The 16,348-nt window shown below is 37.3% G+C and overlaps 1 protein-coding gene across 1 annotated transcript in view; it reads right to left on the minus strand.

Moving 5' to 3' along the window:
• LOC103475593 (replication protein A 70 kDa DNA-binding subunit-like) overlaps window positions 1-16,348 on the minus strand; it is a 36,817-nt gene that overhangs the window by 11,808 nt on the left and 8,661 nt on the right. The window contains exons 8-13 of the mRNA XM_008427369.2: window positions 15,888-15,990; window positions 15,724-15,792; window positions 12,415-12,607; window positions 9,518-9,654; window positions 8,878-9,026; window positions 4,792-4,921 (exon numbers count right to left, since the gene is read on the minus strand). Of these exons, the coding sequence (XP_008425591.1) occupies window positions 4,792-4,921; window positions 8,878-9,026; window positions 9,518-9,654; window positions 12,415-12,607; window positions 15,724-15,792; window positions 15,888-15,990 (781 nt within the window). The remainder of the gene's footprint in view (window positions 1-4,791; window positions 4,922-8,877; window positions 9,027-9,517; window positions 9,655-12,414; window positions 12,608-15,723; window positions 15,793-15,887; window positions 15,991-16,348) is intronic.

The following is a 16,348-nucleotide window of genomic DNA, read 5'->3' on the forward strand; positions in this document are numbered from 1 at the left end:
ACAATTTCTCACCAATTAGACTTAAAAACAACATATCAAATAACAAAGTGAAAATTTATTCTATCTTTGAAATCTGGTGAATATTATTTGTGTATATATATTGTCAGATTTTTTACGAGTAGATCAAACAGCTAAATGTTGTTAAGGGCTTAAACTGTGAAAAAATCTTGTCTGAAGTTATGCGTTGCGTCAACCTCTTCAATGTTGAAATAAAAGCAATAAGACTTGACTATGAACTGTGACATTTTTTTTAAATGTAACAAACTCTAGAGCGTTTAAAAGAGCCCTCTGTAATTACTTTATGGTATAAAGTGTTATAATTGCAAATGTATGAATCAATATTGAATGAAGATACTACATTACAAATTTTACACAATGTGTGTGACTATTTCATAGTAAATGTGTTTTTAGAAGCAGCATTTAAAGGTGCTGGATTTTACACAGCTTTGATTGGTGAGCAAATATTTGATCAAATGTTCTGGTGACCGGTCCAGGGGGCACCCAGCTTCTTGCCCAATGACCCCTGGAGACGGCACCAGCAACCCTGCGACCTGGCAAAGAAAAAGCGTGAAAAGACAATGGTTGAATTATTTTTTTCTGATTTATATTATGGAAAAGTTAACACTCTGAAATAAAAATATATATATTTTCCGGTGTTCAAAAACCCTTCTCATCCAGACTTGAAAAATGGAAAAACCTAATTCCATACATTTTAAGAGAGTAAAAACCTTGAAATAAAGCCAAAAAGCCAAAGGGCTCCTTAAGTTCAAACAGCGACAGAGCAAATCACAAAGGGTGCAAAAGGGCATAATTAAGAAAATCCAAAATGAAATTACATCCGACTTGGCACTGGATATCTAATTGGTGCCAACAATTCAGCCCAACTGGTGCATGCATGTCGTTTACACATCTCTATTTGACTTCCAGAAAATCTTGGAACAGCTCACAAAGAGCAGGAGGAGTTTGAGAAATCTTTGCATAATCGATGCAAGACCAGATGAATTTCTCCCTCTCTAATGCGAAAGCTGTGCTAATACATACAGACACACAAGCAAACTGACAAGTATACATGACTATAATGCAAGGTTATATGCAAACAACCAAATATTTACATGTGCAATGCAGATATAGTGACGCTAAACTTCCTTCTGTTACAAAATCAAATTAAAGTGTGCACAGTCAAACAAAATCAAATTAAAATGCAACGATGCGGCTGTAATTTAAACAGATATTAGCACCTTAAGCGGCAGAACTCACACTGCTAAAATCAACAGCTAAAAAGGAAAGAAATGTTAATTCTGAGGGGAAAAGGCTATTGCGCTCATCCTGTAGAGAAGCATGCCATTGCATTTCCATAAATATAAATACAAAAAAAACCCACACACAGCAGATGAACAATGTCTCACTGCAAGAGGCAGCCCTCGAATGCACCTACATGCAAGCATACAGGAATTTAAAATACTCATGGAAAATGTGATCCACATGCACGTATAGGAAACCAGAAAGAATTGATTTTTTCCAACAATACACCAGAGGGCATTTCTTCTCTAGATCAGACTTTAAACAAGATCCAGGAATTACAGCTAGAATATAAAACGCACACTAAACAACAAGCAGCAGCTAGAGCTGGGCCAGACTCATTACTAATGTTGGCCTAAATGAGTCTATCAAAGACTCTTTCTAGGATGTGGGCCAAAATCACACACATACTGAGGAACGCTTTTCCTCTGCTCTGCAAAGCATAATTCCTGCAAAGTGTTTTGTAAAAGCATCGGATGTGAAAAGGCCATTGTGTTTCCTGCATCCCTCATGAGGGGGCTAATGCTGTGCTGCGTCCCCTCGACCTCTACACTTACTGTCACTCAGACTTTGAGCCCTCTGACACTTTTCCCCCTCTGGCCAATACTGACTCACAGTTTCATAATCTGTCCACCCATCCATCGACTCAGCGTCCATGCCACCAAGCAAGAACCCTTCAGAAACACTTAGTAAGAGGCTTTTTTTTTTCATTAATTAGCAGAATTTCCCCCTTTAGCAACATCCCCACTCCTCATCAACACCACACTCCTACGCTCCCATAAGCATGGCTGCCTCGTCACATTTTAAAAGCAAACTGGAAGGATAAAGAAGTGGGGAGGCGATGTGGAAGGCAGTAGGTGGGTGGATGAGGCAGAAATGAGGGCTTGCCGAGTCTTCCTTATGATGGCAGAGTTAATGTGGACATAAAGGACAGCAGGACCTTGACCAGGGGTTATTTCATCAATAGCAAAACATGACAAATGAATCCCACAATATTTCATAATTAAAGACTCTCTGCTGAGGTCCTTTCTTTTCCTGCTGTATTCATCTACAAAGCCTTATAACAACATTTATACCCCTGGCACATTTTGAATGTTGCATTACAATTACAAACTTTAAATATTATGTAAAATCGACTTTTTTGAGCTTGACATCATGTTATGTTAATCTCCCGTGGCAACCACTCAGGGATGCCTAAATGCTTGCTCCACAAAGCATCTCTCCTCCAGCCTCCCCTGCACAGCTCCTGCAGACTATCGGCAGCAGCAGTTAGTAAAGACCTGGTCAAACTGTGCACCTACTGAGCTCATCATAGGAGCTACTGCGCTCTGAAAAACATCTTTATAACTGGAGGTAACAAAAGTACCTGATTGTGCAATAAAATGCCAGTATGTGTGAGGAAAATACATAAAACTGCCCCCTTAATTTATTTAATTGTGATTTTATGTCAAAGACCAACTTAAGTAAAGCATAACTGAAGTGGGAAGAAAAAAATGACAGGATTTAAAATTTTCAAAAAGGATAAGAAGGAAGGATTCCAGAAAAGGATCGAGAATACATGGGAAAAAATAACAATAACAAATCTGTATATGCGTATTTTATCTTTTCATATTTACCCAGAAAAGAGGAATAATGAAATCAAATCCTATAACTTTCCAATCTGTATAGAGACCCCAACAAACACACAAGCTGACCCAACTCCTTATTTAGCCGATGTCTGAGTTCAAATGATTGGACAAGACACACAGGCATGTTACATGTTTTTGATTTTATTTGTAAAAATATAAAAATAACGATGCATCATTCTCCGACTACTAAATATGTAAAAGTGAAAAGGAGTAATAGTCTTGCAATGCTCCGTATGGAGAGAAAAACTTTGGGGCAAACTCTTTTAATAGCACCACTAGTAGGGTGTAGACAAAACCACTCAGAGATACACAAACACAAACTGGATGTACGCGACTGACACACATTCTGCAATGTGAAAGTAGTTTTCATTCTTATCACACCAAATCCCAGTGTCACCTTCTGGCACCTAAATGTAATTAAAATTTACACGTGGAAGGGCAACCAAGTGAAAATCCACTTCACATAATTGATGTGGTTGCACATGACGAATTTAATGCTCGTCCCAAAATCCCAAACACACACGCATATCTACATTAATTAGAAATGGATTGAACACTTATATCCCACACAACCGTCCTTCTCCAACATGCTCCTATCCACACACACACACACACACACACACACACACACACACACACACACACACACACACACACACAGATAGATTCTAACACACTAGCCAAATTATCCACCCCCAAAGATGGAGGAAACAGGTAGTATGCTAATTTGGATTGCTGTAAATTAGAAAGATTCCATAGCTTTAACCAAAGCTGTAGCCTCAGAGTGTGTGATGGGAAGCCTTGTCCTCGCTTTTCAGTTCAATTACAGAAACAGCTGGGGGTGCACAGAGCTGAGTGAGAGCACAAGAGAAAAGAGGCCAAGACAAAAGAGGTAAAAATGAGAATTTCTCACTTTTAAACTCACCGTCCTCAACCTTTCCAGTCGGCATCAAATTCTCAGGCTTCACTTTTTAAGCCACCCTTATTTTTCCCAGACTAGTCATCTCTACCATCTTGATCTCTTATATTCTTCAAAACAGATTCCTGTGTGTTGTGAAGTTAAAGTGGCAGTGCTTAAGTTTTTTCTTTTTTTGCAATGGAGTCGCTAGTCCACATTTTTATTCTGTGCCTCTTTCCTTTCTGGTAATACTACGCTCCTTAGGCTTTCTCTAGCACATAATTAGAAATGTTCATTAGAAATGACATTGATCTTCAAGCTATCCATAAGCAGCTTCCAATTAAATGCAAGGAAAGAGGAAAACTAATCTGAGATAAACTGAATTAATTAGATGGGAAGTTTAGCGATGGACTCCAATTCTGGTTGAAACCAAGATAATTCTGCTCCGTTTCATTTCCTAAAACGGCAGATGGTTCAACTTTAAGATCCACTGCACACAATTCCAACAGTACGTTCTTCCACAGTATAGCTATTTGTGATGTGTTAATCCTTATTCAGTTAAAACAAATTGATAAACAAATTGCAGCTGCAAAGATTGGAAGACAAACAGGAGTGTAAACAAAGTTTTTAAATGTAAAGGTTTTAAAATTGTTTTGTGTTTCCAATTCTGAAACTTAGAAAGATTTTGACAGGCATGTAAGAAAATGTAGCTTCAATATGTAAACATTTTGTGAATTACAACTTTGCTCCACGATTCCAAGACAAACAAAACCCACTGATAGTTTTGATGCACTTCAGTGGAGCTGGTGAGTTTGGATCAGTTGGGTTTGAAGGCATCTCTCTAGATTCTGCTTTCATAAGAAATAAAAGCATATGAAAGCAACAAGCAGACTGGTGTAGGGAACCTCAACATAAATGACCCTTTAGTAAATAAGAAGCTGCCATGTTCGCCTGTGTAAACTGTACCTTTTCTCTGTGTCCCATGTTTTCATTCTTAACATCGCTCAGCGTTTTCCAGTTCATCTTCGATCCAACAGCGACTGACACGGTTTCTGTTAGCGACTGGCTGTCAACTGCATGACCTTCCCGGTCATACCTACAGAGGGAGCACAGAAAAACATGAAACAGACAGAAATAATCATGTGTAAATGTGGCACAAAAAGAAAATCTGATCATTTAAATGTGTGGATTCTAATGACTTATTATAATGACTCAACAACATAAAACTGCAATGATTTTCAAAAACAACAACAGGATGCAAAACTTTGAATTTGTTGTACATTTTCTTCACATATAGTTAGAATCCCACGAAGGCTCAAATGTAAACATACATTCACACACTGGCAAAGAAACAATCCTCCAACAACTGGGGGCTCTACAATGTGTTAACTTGACAAGGCTAAGGTCTATCAACATGTACTAAGGGATCATGATTGACTACTGATGGAAGTTTATTCCAATTACTGCATATTAAAAAAATGGTCACACCAAACAATTTTATGTTAACTGCAAGTTTTCAGTTGTTTAACTGCTTTGCAAACATAAAAAAACCCAAACAATCTCCTTCAGATAAAAGAAAGTAAGAAGGTGAAGCTGCTGGAACACTGATATCCTCTGTTAACAGTGAGGCCAGTTTCTTTTCTTCCATATTCATCATGTTCAACTATGACTGAGACTTGCACACAGACACAAGCCAAATCTCTGGAGAAAGGTTTTATTCATAGACAAGACTAAATTAAGTTGTTTGGCCAAAAGCAAGAAGGGTGATTGGATGATTAAGTGAGGCTATTAAATCCAAAAACATTCATCAACTGTCAAGCAAGGTGACTGTAGCGCCAAGCATGAGTTGGACAGAATAATGAAGGAGAACTGACTCCAAATTTTAGAGCTTCACCACAACTCAGAGACTAGAATGAAACTTGGACATAACTGGTTGTCCAACTGAGCTTGTTCATCATTTTACAAAACATGTAGTCCGAGTCCAATCTGCTATTTACTGTATATTAGTGGAGATTTGTGTACTAATTTGAGCTAAAGTATAAATATAACTCTGTCCCAATATGCTGCATCATTGTTCCACCCAGAAAAAAAACAATAGTTGAAATAAATCAATAAATGGTCCAAACTAATGAAATTAGCTCATGTTAAATGAGTCTCATGTGGTTTAACTAGTTATAAACTCATTCTCCTCAAAGTTATGCAGTTGAATTACACAGAGTAAAAACAAATATCAGTTATGAACATTTGATGCGATTTAAAAAAAAAAAAAGAAAGCAGTTGAAAGTTTGAGTAAGTAGTTTGTTAAAAGTTACTCATTTGTCAGCATCAGTAGAACTAGAAAGTCTCTTGTTCCCATATCTTATTGGCCACCAGATGATTACTTTGATTAGGGTTAGGGTTGACACAGATGTCCAACATCCACAGATGTTTCCTTTCATATTACTTTTATACATTATAACTCTTAGTGCAACACTTTGTTTATTATTCTGGGAATGCTTTGTATCTTTTAATTTCTCTTCCCTTTCAAAAACCTTCTTTCAGCAGTGATTTGTTCCTCTGTGTTCAGGCTGAGTAGGCCAATAAAAGCGTACTTGAGATTAAATCAGTTTTCTTCATTTATGAAAACAAGCCCTATCCTAATAATAAAAATAGCTGCTCACTGCAACACAAAAAATTAAGTAAAACACACGCTCTCTTTGAGAAGCTAAATGAAAACGCAGCAAACATTTTCCCTCCTCAAAATAAACTTCCTGCTGCCAGGAAAAATGCAGAAAGGAGAACCAAACGGCAGAGCAGATCGGCGAGAAACGTCAGCGATTAGAGAAGAATGGAGGCAGTGAAGAAAGGAAGAAAGTCCCATTCAGACTTTTGAGCATCAGCATTAGTTACGTATGTCACGTAAAGGTTGTGAAAAATAAAATTGCTGGATGAATAAAACCTAAACTGGAACTACAAAAGGACCAAATGCTTCCGTCAAGTAACAAATAAAAACCTTTGTTAGCCTGTTTTCTAACTTTAAAGCTGCTTGATGCCTCACTGTTGCTTTTAAGAGAAACTCATGCACACAAAAGCATTCTCACACACACACACGCACACACACAGGGAAAAATCCAAAATGCATTTATTTTTTTTCCTGTGGCCAGAATTAGGAACAGTCTTAATGAGTGAATGAGTCATAACTCAAAATCCCTCCACAGGAGCTGCTAATAGGAATCCAGTTTGATCCTGCTCAACGAGCTTTAGAGAACAGGCGGCAGCAGTTCAGAGCTGAAATTCAAGAATAAATATCCGCTGCTGGTATTCCATCAATCCAATCTTGACTAGGAACCCACTGAGACTCAGGCGACACAAATCAACGGTCGCATGACACTAATCAGGGTTTTTCCACCTCTGTTTGCTTATTATCATGTACGTATAAGAAATAGTTCTAGGTTTGACTATAATATCCTATTTTATGATATGCTGACCACACAGCAAAAATGATAAATTTGTATAGTTTTAAGTTTTTCACAGTTTGTAAAGTTACAAACATGGGATTTTAGATTACAGGCCAACACAAAATAGCAAAGTGGAAGGAAAATTATACTCAGTTTTGTACATATAAAAAGTTTGGAGTGCTTTTATATTCAGCCCCCAAAAACCCAGTGCGACGAGTTATCAAGACACCTAAACAGAGCCACCAAGTGTCTGTAGTACAAACACAGAATAAATATTAGGGCTGCAGTTGATCATATTAGTAATTGCGTATGCCATTGAATCAATTAATTTGATTTAAAAAAATTATATATTCTTGTGATTTTTCATTTAACAACTTAAGGTTATTTTGTACAATATTTGCGTTGCATAAAAAATGCAAATAATTGAATTTATTTTTAAATAAAATAAATGACAAAAATATTTATTTTGTCATTTAAACAATTTTAAATGATTTTAAAATGTCTTGAGCAAATGTTAAATGCTTTTTAGCATTCCTTTAGTTTATGCTTGATCATTTGTACCAAAAGATGCATCTGCAACTAAAATACTTCTTCAAACATCAACATGTGGATGTTTTTTCAGCAAATACCATCTTCTTTGAGGGCGTAAGGGAATTTGTTAAAAAATACTAGAGAAGTCAAATTATCATGACGACCAAGGAGCAAACCAGAAAGGTCAGGCAGAAAGTTGCAGAAAAGCTTAAAGCAGGGTTCGGTAATAAATGATGATCCCAGGAGGACTGTTCAATAAATTATCTGCTAATGGCAAAAGTGTGACACCAGTGCAAACTGACGAGGACCTGGCTGTCAAAACTGACAGAAAAACTGTCAAGAGGTTCGTTCTTGGTCATTCTGAAGGAACCGCAGACATCCACAGCTCAGGTGGGAAAATCTGCAGACAGGAAATGTATGCAAAATGCTCTGCAGCAGAAAAATACAAGTGTGCATGACCCTGACCACACCATCTCCATCAGTGAAATGTGGCAGTGACTATATTAACTCAGACCCATCATTTGAGTTGATGGGAAGATGGATGGAGCCAAACGCAAAACAAACTAATGAGATAAGACTAATGAGATAATGAGACAAGACTTGAAACAAAGTAAAAGGTTCCCATTCTAGGATCACAATGACCCTAAACGTGAACGTAAAGTTCAAGTTCAGACCTACACCAAAATGAGAATTTGTGGCAAGGCTTGCCATTCAATATGGGGAGGGCTATAATATCTAGATGAGCAAGTCTGTTGGGTGAAATACTTTCTAAGATTTTCAACCAGGACTGCTTTGAAAAGTGGCTCTACAAATTATTGATTCAAAGGGGCTAAATCCAAAACATAAACAAAAAAATAATTTTTAAAACTTGCGTTACTTATGTGTTGGTCAACGGCGCAAATCCCACTGAAGGTTGAGGTTTTAACGTGGCAAAATGTTTTGTAGAAGGATATTTCTTTCTGGCTACGCACGTCTTGTCTTGAGCAGAATCAGTGACAGAGTCTTAGAAAATCTGTAATTTGTGAACAGTTCTGTATGTGATTATCAGCGTGTGTGATTGTCAGTGTACATCAGCGCCACTCACCAGGCCCTGAGTCTGAAGGCTTCGGGTAAATCTGGGTTGACCATGATTGTAGAACTGAACAAAGCTGAGAGAGATATGCCCCGAAAATCAGACAAGCGAGCTCCTTTGATGGCAACAACAGGCTGTCCGGAGTCGTCAAACTTCTCCGCCTGGAGAAGAAACAGAAAAAGACGTTAGACTGATATAGTGGAGAGAATGGGAGACAGAAAAAGAGAGAGGTCTTACATGTTAATCTCTGGCTCCAACTTTTAGCCACTGGAATATCAGCTAAAGTTYACTTTAATAATTAGGCAAACTACAAGTTAATTTTAAAGTCATTTCCAGAGTTTGGTAAAGAGGACGGATTAGCTGGGCTGATCAAATGAGCTTGGAGAAGGATGGCGCCATTTTAGCCCCATGTGTCAAATCAGAGTGTCTGGTCCAACACAGCACTGAAGGTCACAAGAGTGATTTAAACGATCCAACAGCCCAGAAAAGCAAATCAGAGTGCTCTGTATGCAAGACCACCCACACATCACAGATGCATAAATGCATGGGCTCCTTCAAAAACCCAGTTAATTACAGTTGGCTCAATGTGTTTTTATGATGCATTATAAATCCAGTCATGGATGCATACAGGGAGGGAGATTATAGCTCTTACCTCTTCTCCCCACAGTGTGACTGTCACCATTTTGCCAGTGGTGTCTATTAGGTTGATGGCCCTCTTGGAGACTTCCCGGCTGGTCTTAGTGGTGATACGGGATACATCCTCTGCACTGTTGCACACTCCAATTATATCTAAAGGCACACAATCAAATAACTCCTGACATATAGCTTACGAAGACAGGAAAACAAACACTGTTCTGGTGAGACGTTTACATATCAGCAGGAAGCTGAAGTATGTAACTTTTATAAAAAATAAAAAATATATATTTTTTACATATTTGTTGAAAACATCACTATATTGTAACATTATGAGAGACAGATAATCTGTAAAACAAAACAAAAAAAAATAATCAGCTCCCCTGTGTTTTCCCAGAGCCAACTAGAAACAACCAATCAGAGCAAGGGGGAGGGTCTTAACGGTTTCAATCATGCGACGCTACGGGGTCCAGAACAAAGCCACTTTTACATCACCATGGACTGAGAAAGGTTTCAAAAACTTGAACTGATTATAAGACGACAAATTAAGTTTGCAGATGTCATGCTGAGCAAACAAAGGATCTAAAAATCAGTGCCAACTTCAAGCAAGGAGATGGCAGCATCATGCTGAGGGTCTGTTTTGGTGCAAATGATCTTAAGTTATTGCACAAGGTTGATGGAACAATGAACGAAAAGAGCTGACCTCAAAACTCTCAAATTTCAGCACAAATTAACAGATAAAATCAGGGTGTTTATGCAGGACAACTATAAACAAGTCGAACATATGCAGCTTATTTTTGTTTAAAAATCAAACAAGTTGAAACAAACAGTTCGAAAGAATAACTAATAGACAAAAATGTATGTAATCTTCACGCGGATGATCTGCATTTTATGTAAACTTCTCAACAAAAATAGTGGAAACATGTAAGGAAGGTTTCTGATCTTTCTATTTAGTGTTGGTGGAAATTGTTTGGGTTTTACTCTAGACTTGCTCTATGCAGAAAAGATCAAGCATCGGTGAAACCACCAAATCTCAAGAGAGTTGATATCAACATCGCAACAGGCTAGCTAACTCTTGCTCCTTACTCAGAAATCACAACAAATGAACTCATTTCTTATTCATGTTTCCCGTCACGTTCAAGGCTTTAACACTTCATTCAGGATTACACAACTGAAGAGCAGAGACTGCAGAAGACATGGCTCTACAATGCACAACAGCATCATTCAAATGAATTTGTGAAGAGCTCATCATAAATCAACGAGGAATCTTACAAGGTGGCTTAAAACAAAAGGAGACAGATATTAATGTGCAGTTCCTGCACAAGTAGGCTTTTCTCAGATTTTTTATTTATTTATCTAAAGCTTAATCAATCATAAACACAGTCCTCTAAAGTCTTACTTTAAACATATTTATGTACAAAATTCCTTCCTTATTTTTTGAGGAAAAACCTGTTTCTTAATAACTGTCATGATTAGCATAAATTAAATTAAACGATATTGCATTTCCCTCTTTCTTGAACTTTCTCTGACACACTGACACACATAGTAATAAAATATCTCTGCCTCCATTTGTATGCAATATGATACAAACAAAAATCTAAACGAAATAAAGCCCTTCGGTACAACGAGTGCTCAAACTCTCAACCAGCCTTACAGATTTGTGATGGCTAACTGTCTGCCACGGCTGGTCCTCATACATTAAATAAGCGGCCAATATCCTAAAACCGGCTTTGCAAATCACCCTTTTCTTCATTCTGCACTTTCTGTTAACCTTTATCTAAATTCTTGCCCACTCTTCCGTCCCTCGCGTTTGCTCTCTGTCAGTGTTCTCTCAGACTCGCTTAATTCCATTATGATTGAAACGATGTCATCCACCTGTGAACTCCATTATCAAAACAGGAACAGGCTGACAGTTCTCATTACTATGTTATAATCCCATATTTAACAAAGGGATAGAGTGGGAAGGATCGGTGAGGGGAAACAGGAGAGACGACAGATTAGGATGTGCAACACTGGCCCTACATAACCAGTGCAAACATGTTTCTTTACCTTAACTACTCAGTGAATCTCTAAGATGTGAACTGATATGATGTGATGGCCTTCATGACTTTGCCTTTGCAATTATGTGGTAGTCTTGTTATTCTAGTAAGTGGCAAATTCTGCATGCAATTCTGTCAAACATGAATCTAAGGCAGATGTACAGCTAATGGTGTTCTTGATTACCATGATAACACATTTAATGGTTGGTACTAATGTCAATATCAACTTAAAAGAACTTCATCTGTCAAAGACATGAGAAGAAAAAAATCAAAGTAATATTTTCCCACTGAGACAGTATCACATGTGTTAAATGTTGCTACTTTAGTCATTTCCATATGCATAAAGAAACAGTGCAAGTAGTCCTTACATGTCTGCAGAGAAATAATGCAGTTTATATTTATTTTTTAACTTCATTCAGTTAAACATTCAATCTTTCAAATGATCCGATGGGCGGGACCAAGAGAGGTGATCTGTGTTACCGTGGGAAACTTGCATAAAATCTGATTGGTTATTCATTGTTCCATTAAAAGTTAAACTCATGAAATAAAGTTTTGTCAACGCAAATATTTTGTCAACTATAAGTAGAATGACTGAAAAAAAAAGAAAATAGTCAATCAGACATGAAACTTGGAATGAAGGAACATTAATTAAAAAAAACAGAATTAACTTTGCATTTATCCTTAATTCTCATATTAGAGCATTAAAGATCACTAATAGGGTTATGATAGAAGACAATAACTAATATTGATCATCAAAATACTTTGAAAAAAACCTTTACAAAACAATGTGGGCTTCTAACAATTTCAACATAATTGATTTATTAAAAATCAAGAGGAAATACTTTTTTAGGCTGAATTTGTAAACATTGTTCCTCACCAATGATGGAGTCTTTGTCTCGGTTTTCCAGCTCTCCGATGGGCACAAAGTCACACTGCATGACTGGGACATCCTGACTGTCCGTACACGGTACGATAGATGAATGAGCGTGGAGGGTCATCTCGTAGTCGTTCTTCAGTGTCGTATACTGTTTGTTGGCTACCTTCAGAGTCGCCTTCGAGATGTAGTACACCTGGAGAAAAGAAACGGGTCAGCGAAATGCACCAACATTATAAAATTAGACTTAATTAAACACACTGAGGAAACGATGAAGAGACTGACAGATCAACCCGCAAAGGAAATTTACTCTACAAAAACAGCCTCTGTTCAAGCAAAACTTCCTCATAAGAATGGAAAACCCTTCGGGTCAAACTGAGGCTCAGTGTCCCCATCAGCCCCATCACTTCTCTAATTCACCAGAAAATAAGCAGCAGTTGAGAGTGACTCTGCTTAACAGCATAATTTAAACTCAATCTGCTAGGCACTCTTCTTCATTTACACTCTCAAGGCTCCAATATCCCACCTCTCTCTCTGCCTCTGGGTTTGTTTCTCTGAATCTTTCCTTTCCTTCGCTCCTTCCTGCCTTTCCTTCCGTTTTCATTTAGCTCACACAGAGGAGCAGGAAACTTCTGTAAGCAGTATTATGCTTCAAGCCTCTCGCACACTCCAGCTTGGTCCGTCAAGACTTGGAACATGAAGAACATAAAGACCACTCATTTATTTGGAGGGCAGAGGGCACAAATTGGATCTAGGTCTAAGTTAAGGAATCACTGTTGGAGGCTGATGCCAGAGTCAATTCGACAATCAAAACATTGACCAGGGTTAATTGATGAATTTGGTGGTTAAGTGCCATTAATCATGCTGGCCGCCTTTCAGATGCTGGTGATCCCACACGTCTACAGCAATGCAAACAGCATCAGTGTTTGCATTAAGGGGACAGAACTTTTCCAAGCGTCGTGCTCAATGTTTACTGTTGCAAGGTCATGAACCAACATCCTCTATCTTAGGYTTCTGCAAACATTTTTTATAGACCTCAGGGTCTATAAAAGCAAATGCTTTGTCAGAAAAAAAATAGTTATTTGATTCCCCAACTATGCACTTAAGAAGCGAGGCTTGTAGTGCAACGAGACTGTTTGTAGTTACAGGCACTTCTGTGACTGAGTTACTTTTGGGATGGCAGTTTTAGCAATTTAAAAAAAATGATGCCATGTAGTGCTTTCTCCCTGTCCATCAAAATGACGAATAAGGTCATAAAAATTCAGAGATTTTTGGGAGGAGATCTCCTAGTACCCAGTCCCTCAGCAGCAAGGGTGTCTGAATGATCACAGACACAGTTTGATAGTGTATGTTGTTGAGGTCAGCACTGATGCCGACATTCTCCGAGGGGAGCTGTATTTGATGGATATCATGGTTCGTGTATGTACAAGGGGAAAAAAGCTGCCAAAAGCCGTGTCAAAAAAAGGAAAACCTTATAACATCCAAGAAAGGACAAAATCAGTTGTTAATAATGCAGATCCAAATAGATACAGGGTCAACTGGAGATCTTAGCTTGGCATTATATGGTTAAATAAAACATTCCTGTAGACCTTCTGCTTGTTCTGTACAAATTTATCTTTCTTTCAGAAATAATTTTGGCTAAAAAAAAAAGTGTTTAATGTATTCAGGTGTTGTTTTGACCAGCGTAGTACTTCAACTTCCTATTGCTATTCAAAATGTAAAGCACAAAACTCTGCAGGATGAGTGGTATATTAGAGCAGATTGAAGTCAGCACGGCAACAGTCAGACAAGCCAACAACAGAACTGGCACAAAAATGTAATTGCTGTGAACTGGAGGGCCAATCTCAAATGGAAAATAAAATTAGCATAAATCAGTCAAAAGCAGAGTAGTTTGCCTTTTTGCACATTGACGTGCAAGGTGAAATGCACACAGTATCTCCAAATATAAATGACTTTCAATTTAAATTCCAGCTGCTAATGGCAGAAAGTAGAGCTAAACAATTTATCTATTTGTAATTGTCACAGTATCTTTATGTCCATTCTGAAAATCACAAAGGATGATTTGAACATAATATTGTGTAGGTCATTGTATTTTCAAGGACATGCAGTGATGCTCTGAATACAAATAGTATAATATTATAAGAACAGATAATCTAAAGGGAAAAAAGGAGTGAGGGGCACATAAAGGTTTCCATTACAATTCACAAACAAAATGCTTAGATTTATAAAAAGTGGAGGAAAATTTGTGATGATGGGTTTAACAATAATAGATATTGTCATTATTAACCAGAATTTCTGCTTTTCCCTTAATTAATATAAAAAATTGACTCATTAGTCCAGGTGACTGATGCAGATACAGTTTAAAAAGCATTTTTGGTAACATTTTTACTCATGCTTTGCCTTTCAAAATACACAGACAAATTAAAACAAAAATCATAAGCTATCCATCTTTTAACAAGCAAGATGTTTTAAATGAGAATAAAAAACAAACAATATCAGGACAAAGATAATAGAAAATTATCAACCCCAAACTTTATCAGTCTTTTATTCAATTTTAAACCTTCAAAATAAAAATCCAGTAGAAATTATCCACTGAATCATTGTCAGATGATATAGCTGCTCAGGTAAAAAGGGAGCTGTACCATTACATAGAAATCACTAATTTGCAATTCAGAAATCCTAGACAGAAACAATCTTAATCCTAGTTATTTGACAAAATAAATTACAGAAGAGAAAATATATTAAAATATATAAAATATATTACCATATATTACCATATTAGCTAGATGACTTTTTATATTCAAAAGGGCTTCTTGAAAATGTATTAAAGCTGTAAAAATACCTGGATTTTTACAGCGAATCCAGGATTTTTATTGTCTGTTCCTGAAACAGGTGTTACAAGTCATTTAAATCACAGCAGTGCATCGCAGCACATCTATGCCAATCCTCTCATCTGCATGATTTGCCACCACAGTACCCACTGTGCTTCCTTACAAACTGAAACAGCAAGACTAGCAGTCATTTCTAAAAAAAAAAAAAAAATTTTTTTAAGCCATTTCTATTGAAGGTTTTTTTATATTGCAGTCAGCAAGTCACCTTATATTACCTAAAAACTTCTCCTGTGAATAGATTTAAAATGATTCATTGATGACAAAGATTTTAATCAATCTAAAAGCAAATAACTATCTGGAAGTATGGGTTTGAATAGTTCTGAAAACTCATGAGCCAGTAAAGAGCAAAACACTCAAAATATTATATTTTAATATAACAAAAAGCTCTTATTATGTAAAGGATTCATATGAATGTCCTCACCTTGCCTTGCTCCAACAGAGCGAAAAACTTGTCCACTTCATTGTTGAAGGCTGTGATCCTGATTTCACCCTGTTGACCAGCAAGGCACATTGCATGGATAAAGCAAAAACACCACCATGTGTGACATGCACAATGCAAACAAACGTTAGCACATCTCTACTCACACTCTCATCCACGACCTCAAAGGAGAAGAGCTTGCCCTCCCCTCTGGAGTTACTCCAGTTACGGATATTGGATTTGTTTGTGACTCTGGCTCTGATAGTCCACCTAGAGACAAACGGTACAAAAGCTGATCAGTTTGTAGGCAGCACATGCTAATAGAGGGTCAGGCGTAGGCGGTTTGTGTTGAAGAACTTCCTCATATGGGATCAAAAATGGATCCATAAAGCCACTTTCAAAACATATCCATATGATTATTTACTAGCACCTAACCACTTTAACATTTTGTACCATCACCTTCCTTAAACAACAAACAAAAGAATCGTAATATAGAGACATTTGACCATTTCTGTTTGCATAATTTCTCAGACCGTCTTGTATATCTTAGAAGTTTGCCTGGTTCAGCACAGTTGACTAAAATGAATGATTCATTATAAAGCCCTACTGAACTTGATGTTATATTCAA

This window comes from Poecilia reticulata, linkage group LG14 (assembly GCF_000633615.1).
Source record: "Poecilia reticulata strain Guanapo linkage group LG14, Guppy_female_1.0+MT, whole genome shotgun sequence".
In the NCBI taxonomy this organism is placed as follows: Eukaryota; Metazoa; Chordata; class Actinopteri; order Cyprinodontiformes; family Poeciliidae; genus Poecilia; species Poecilia reticulata.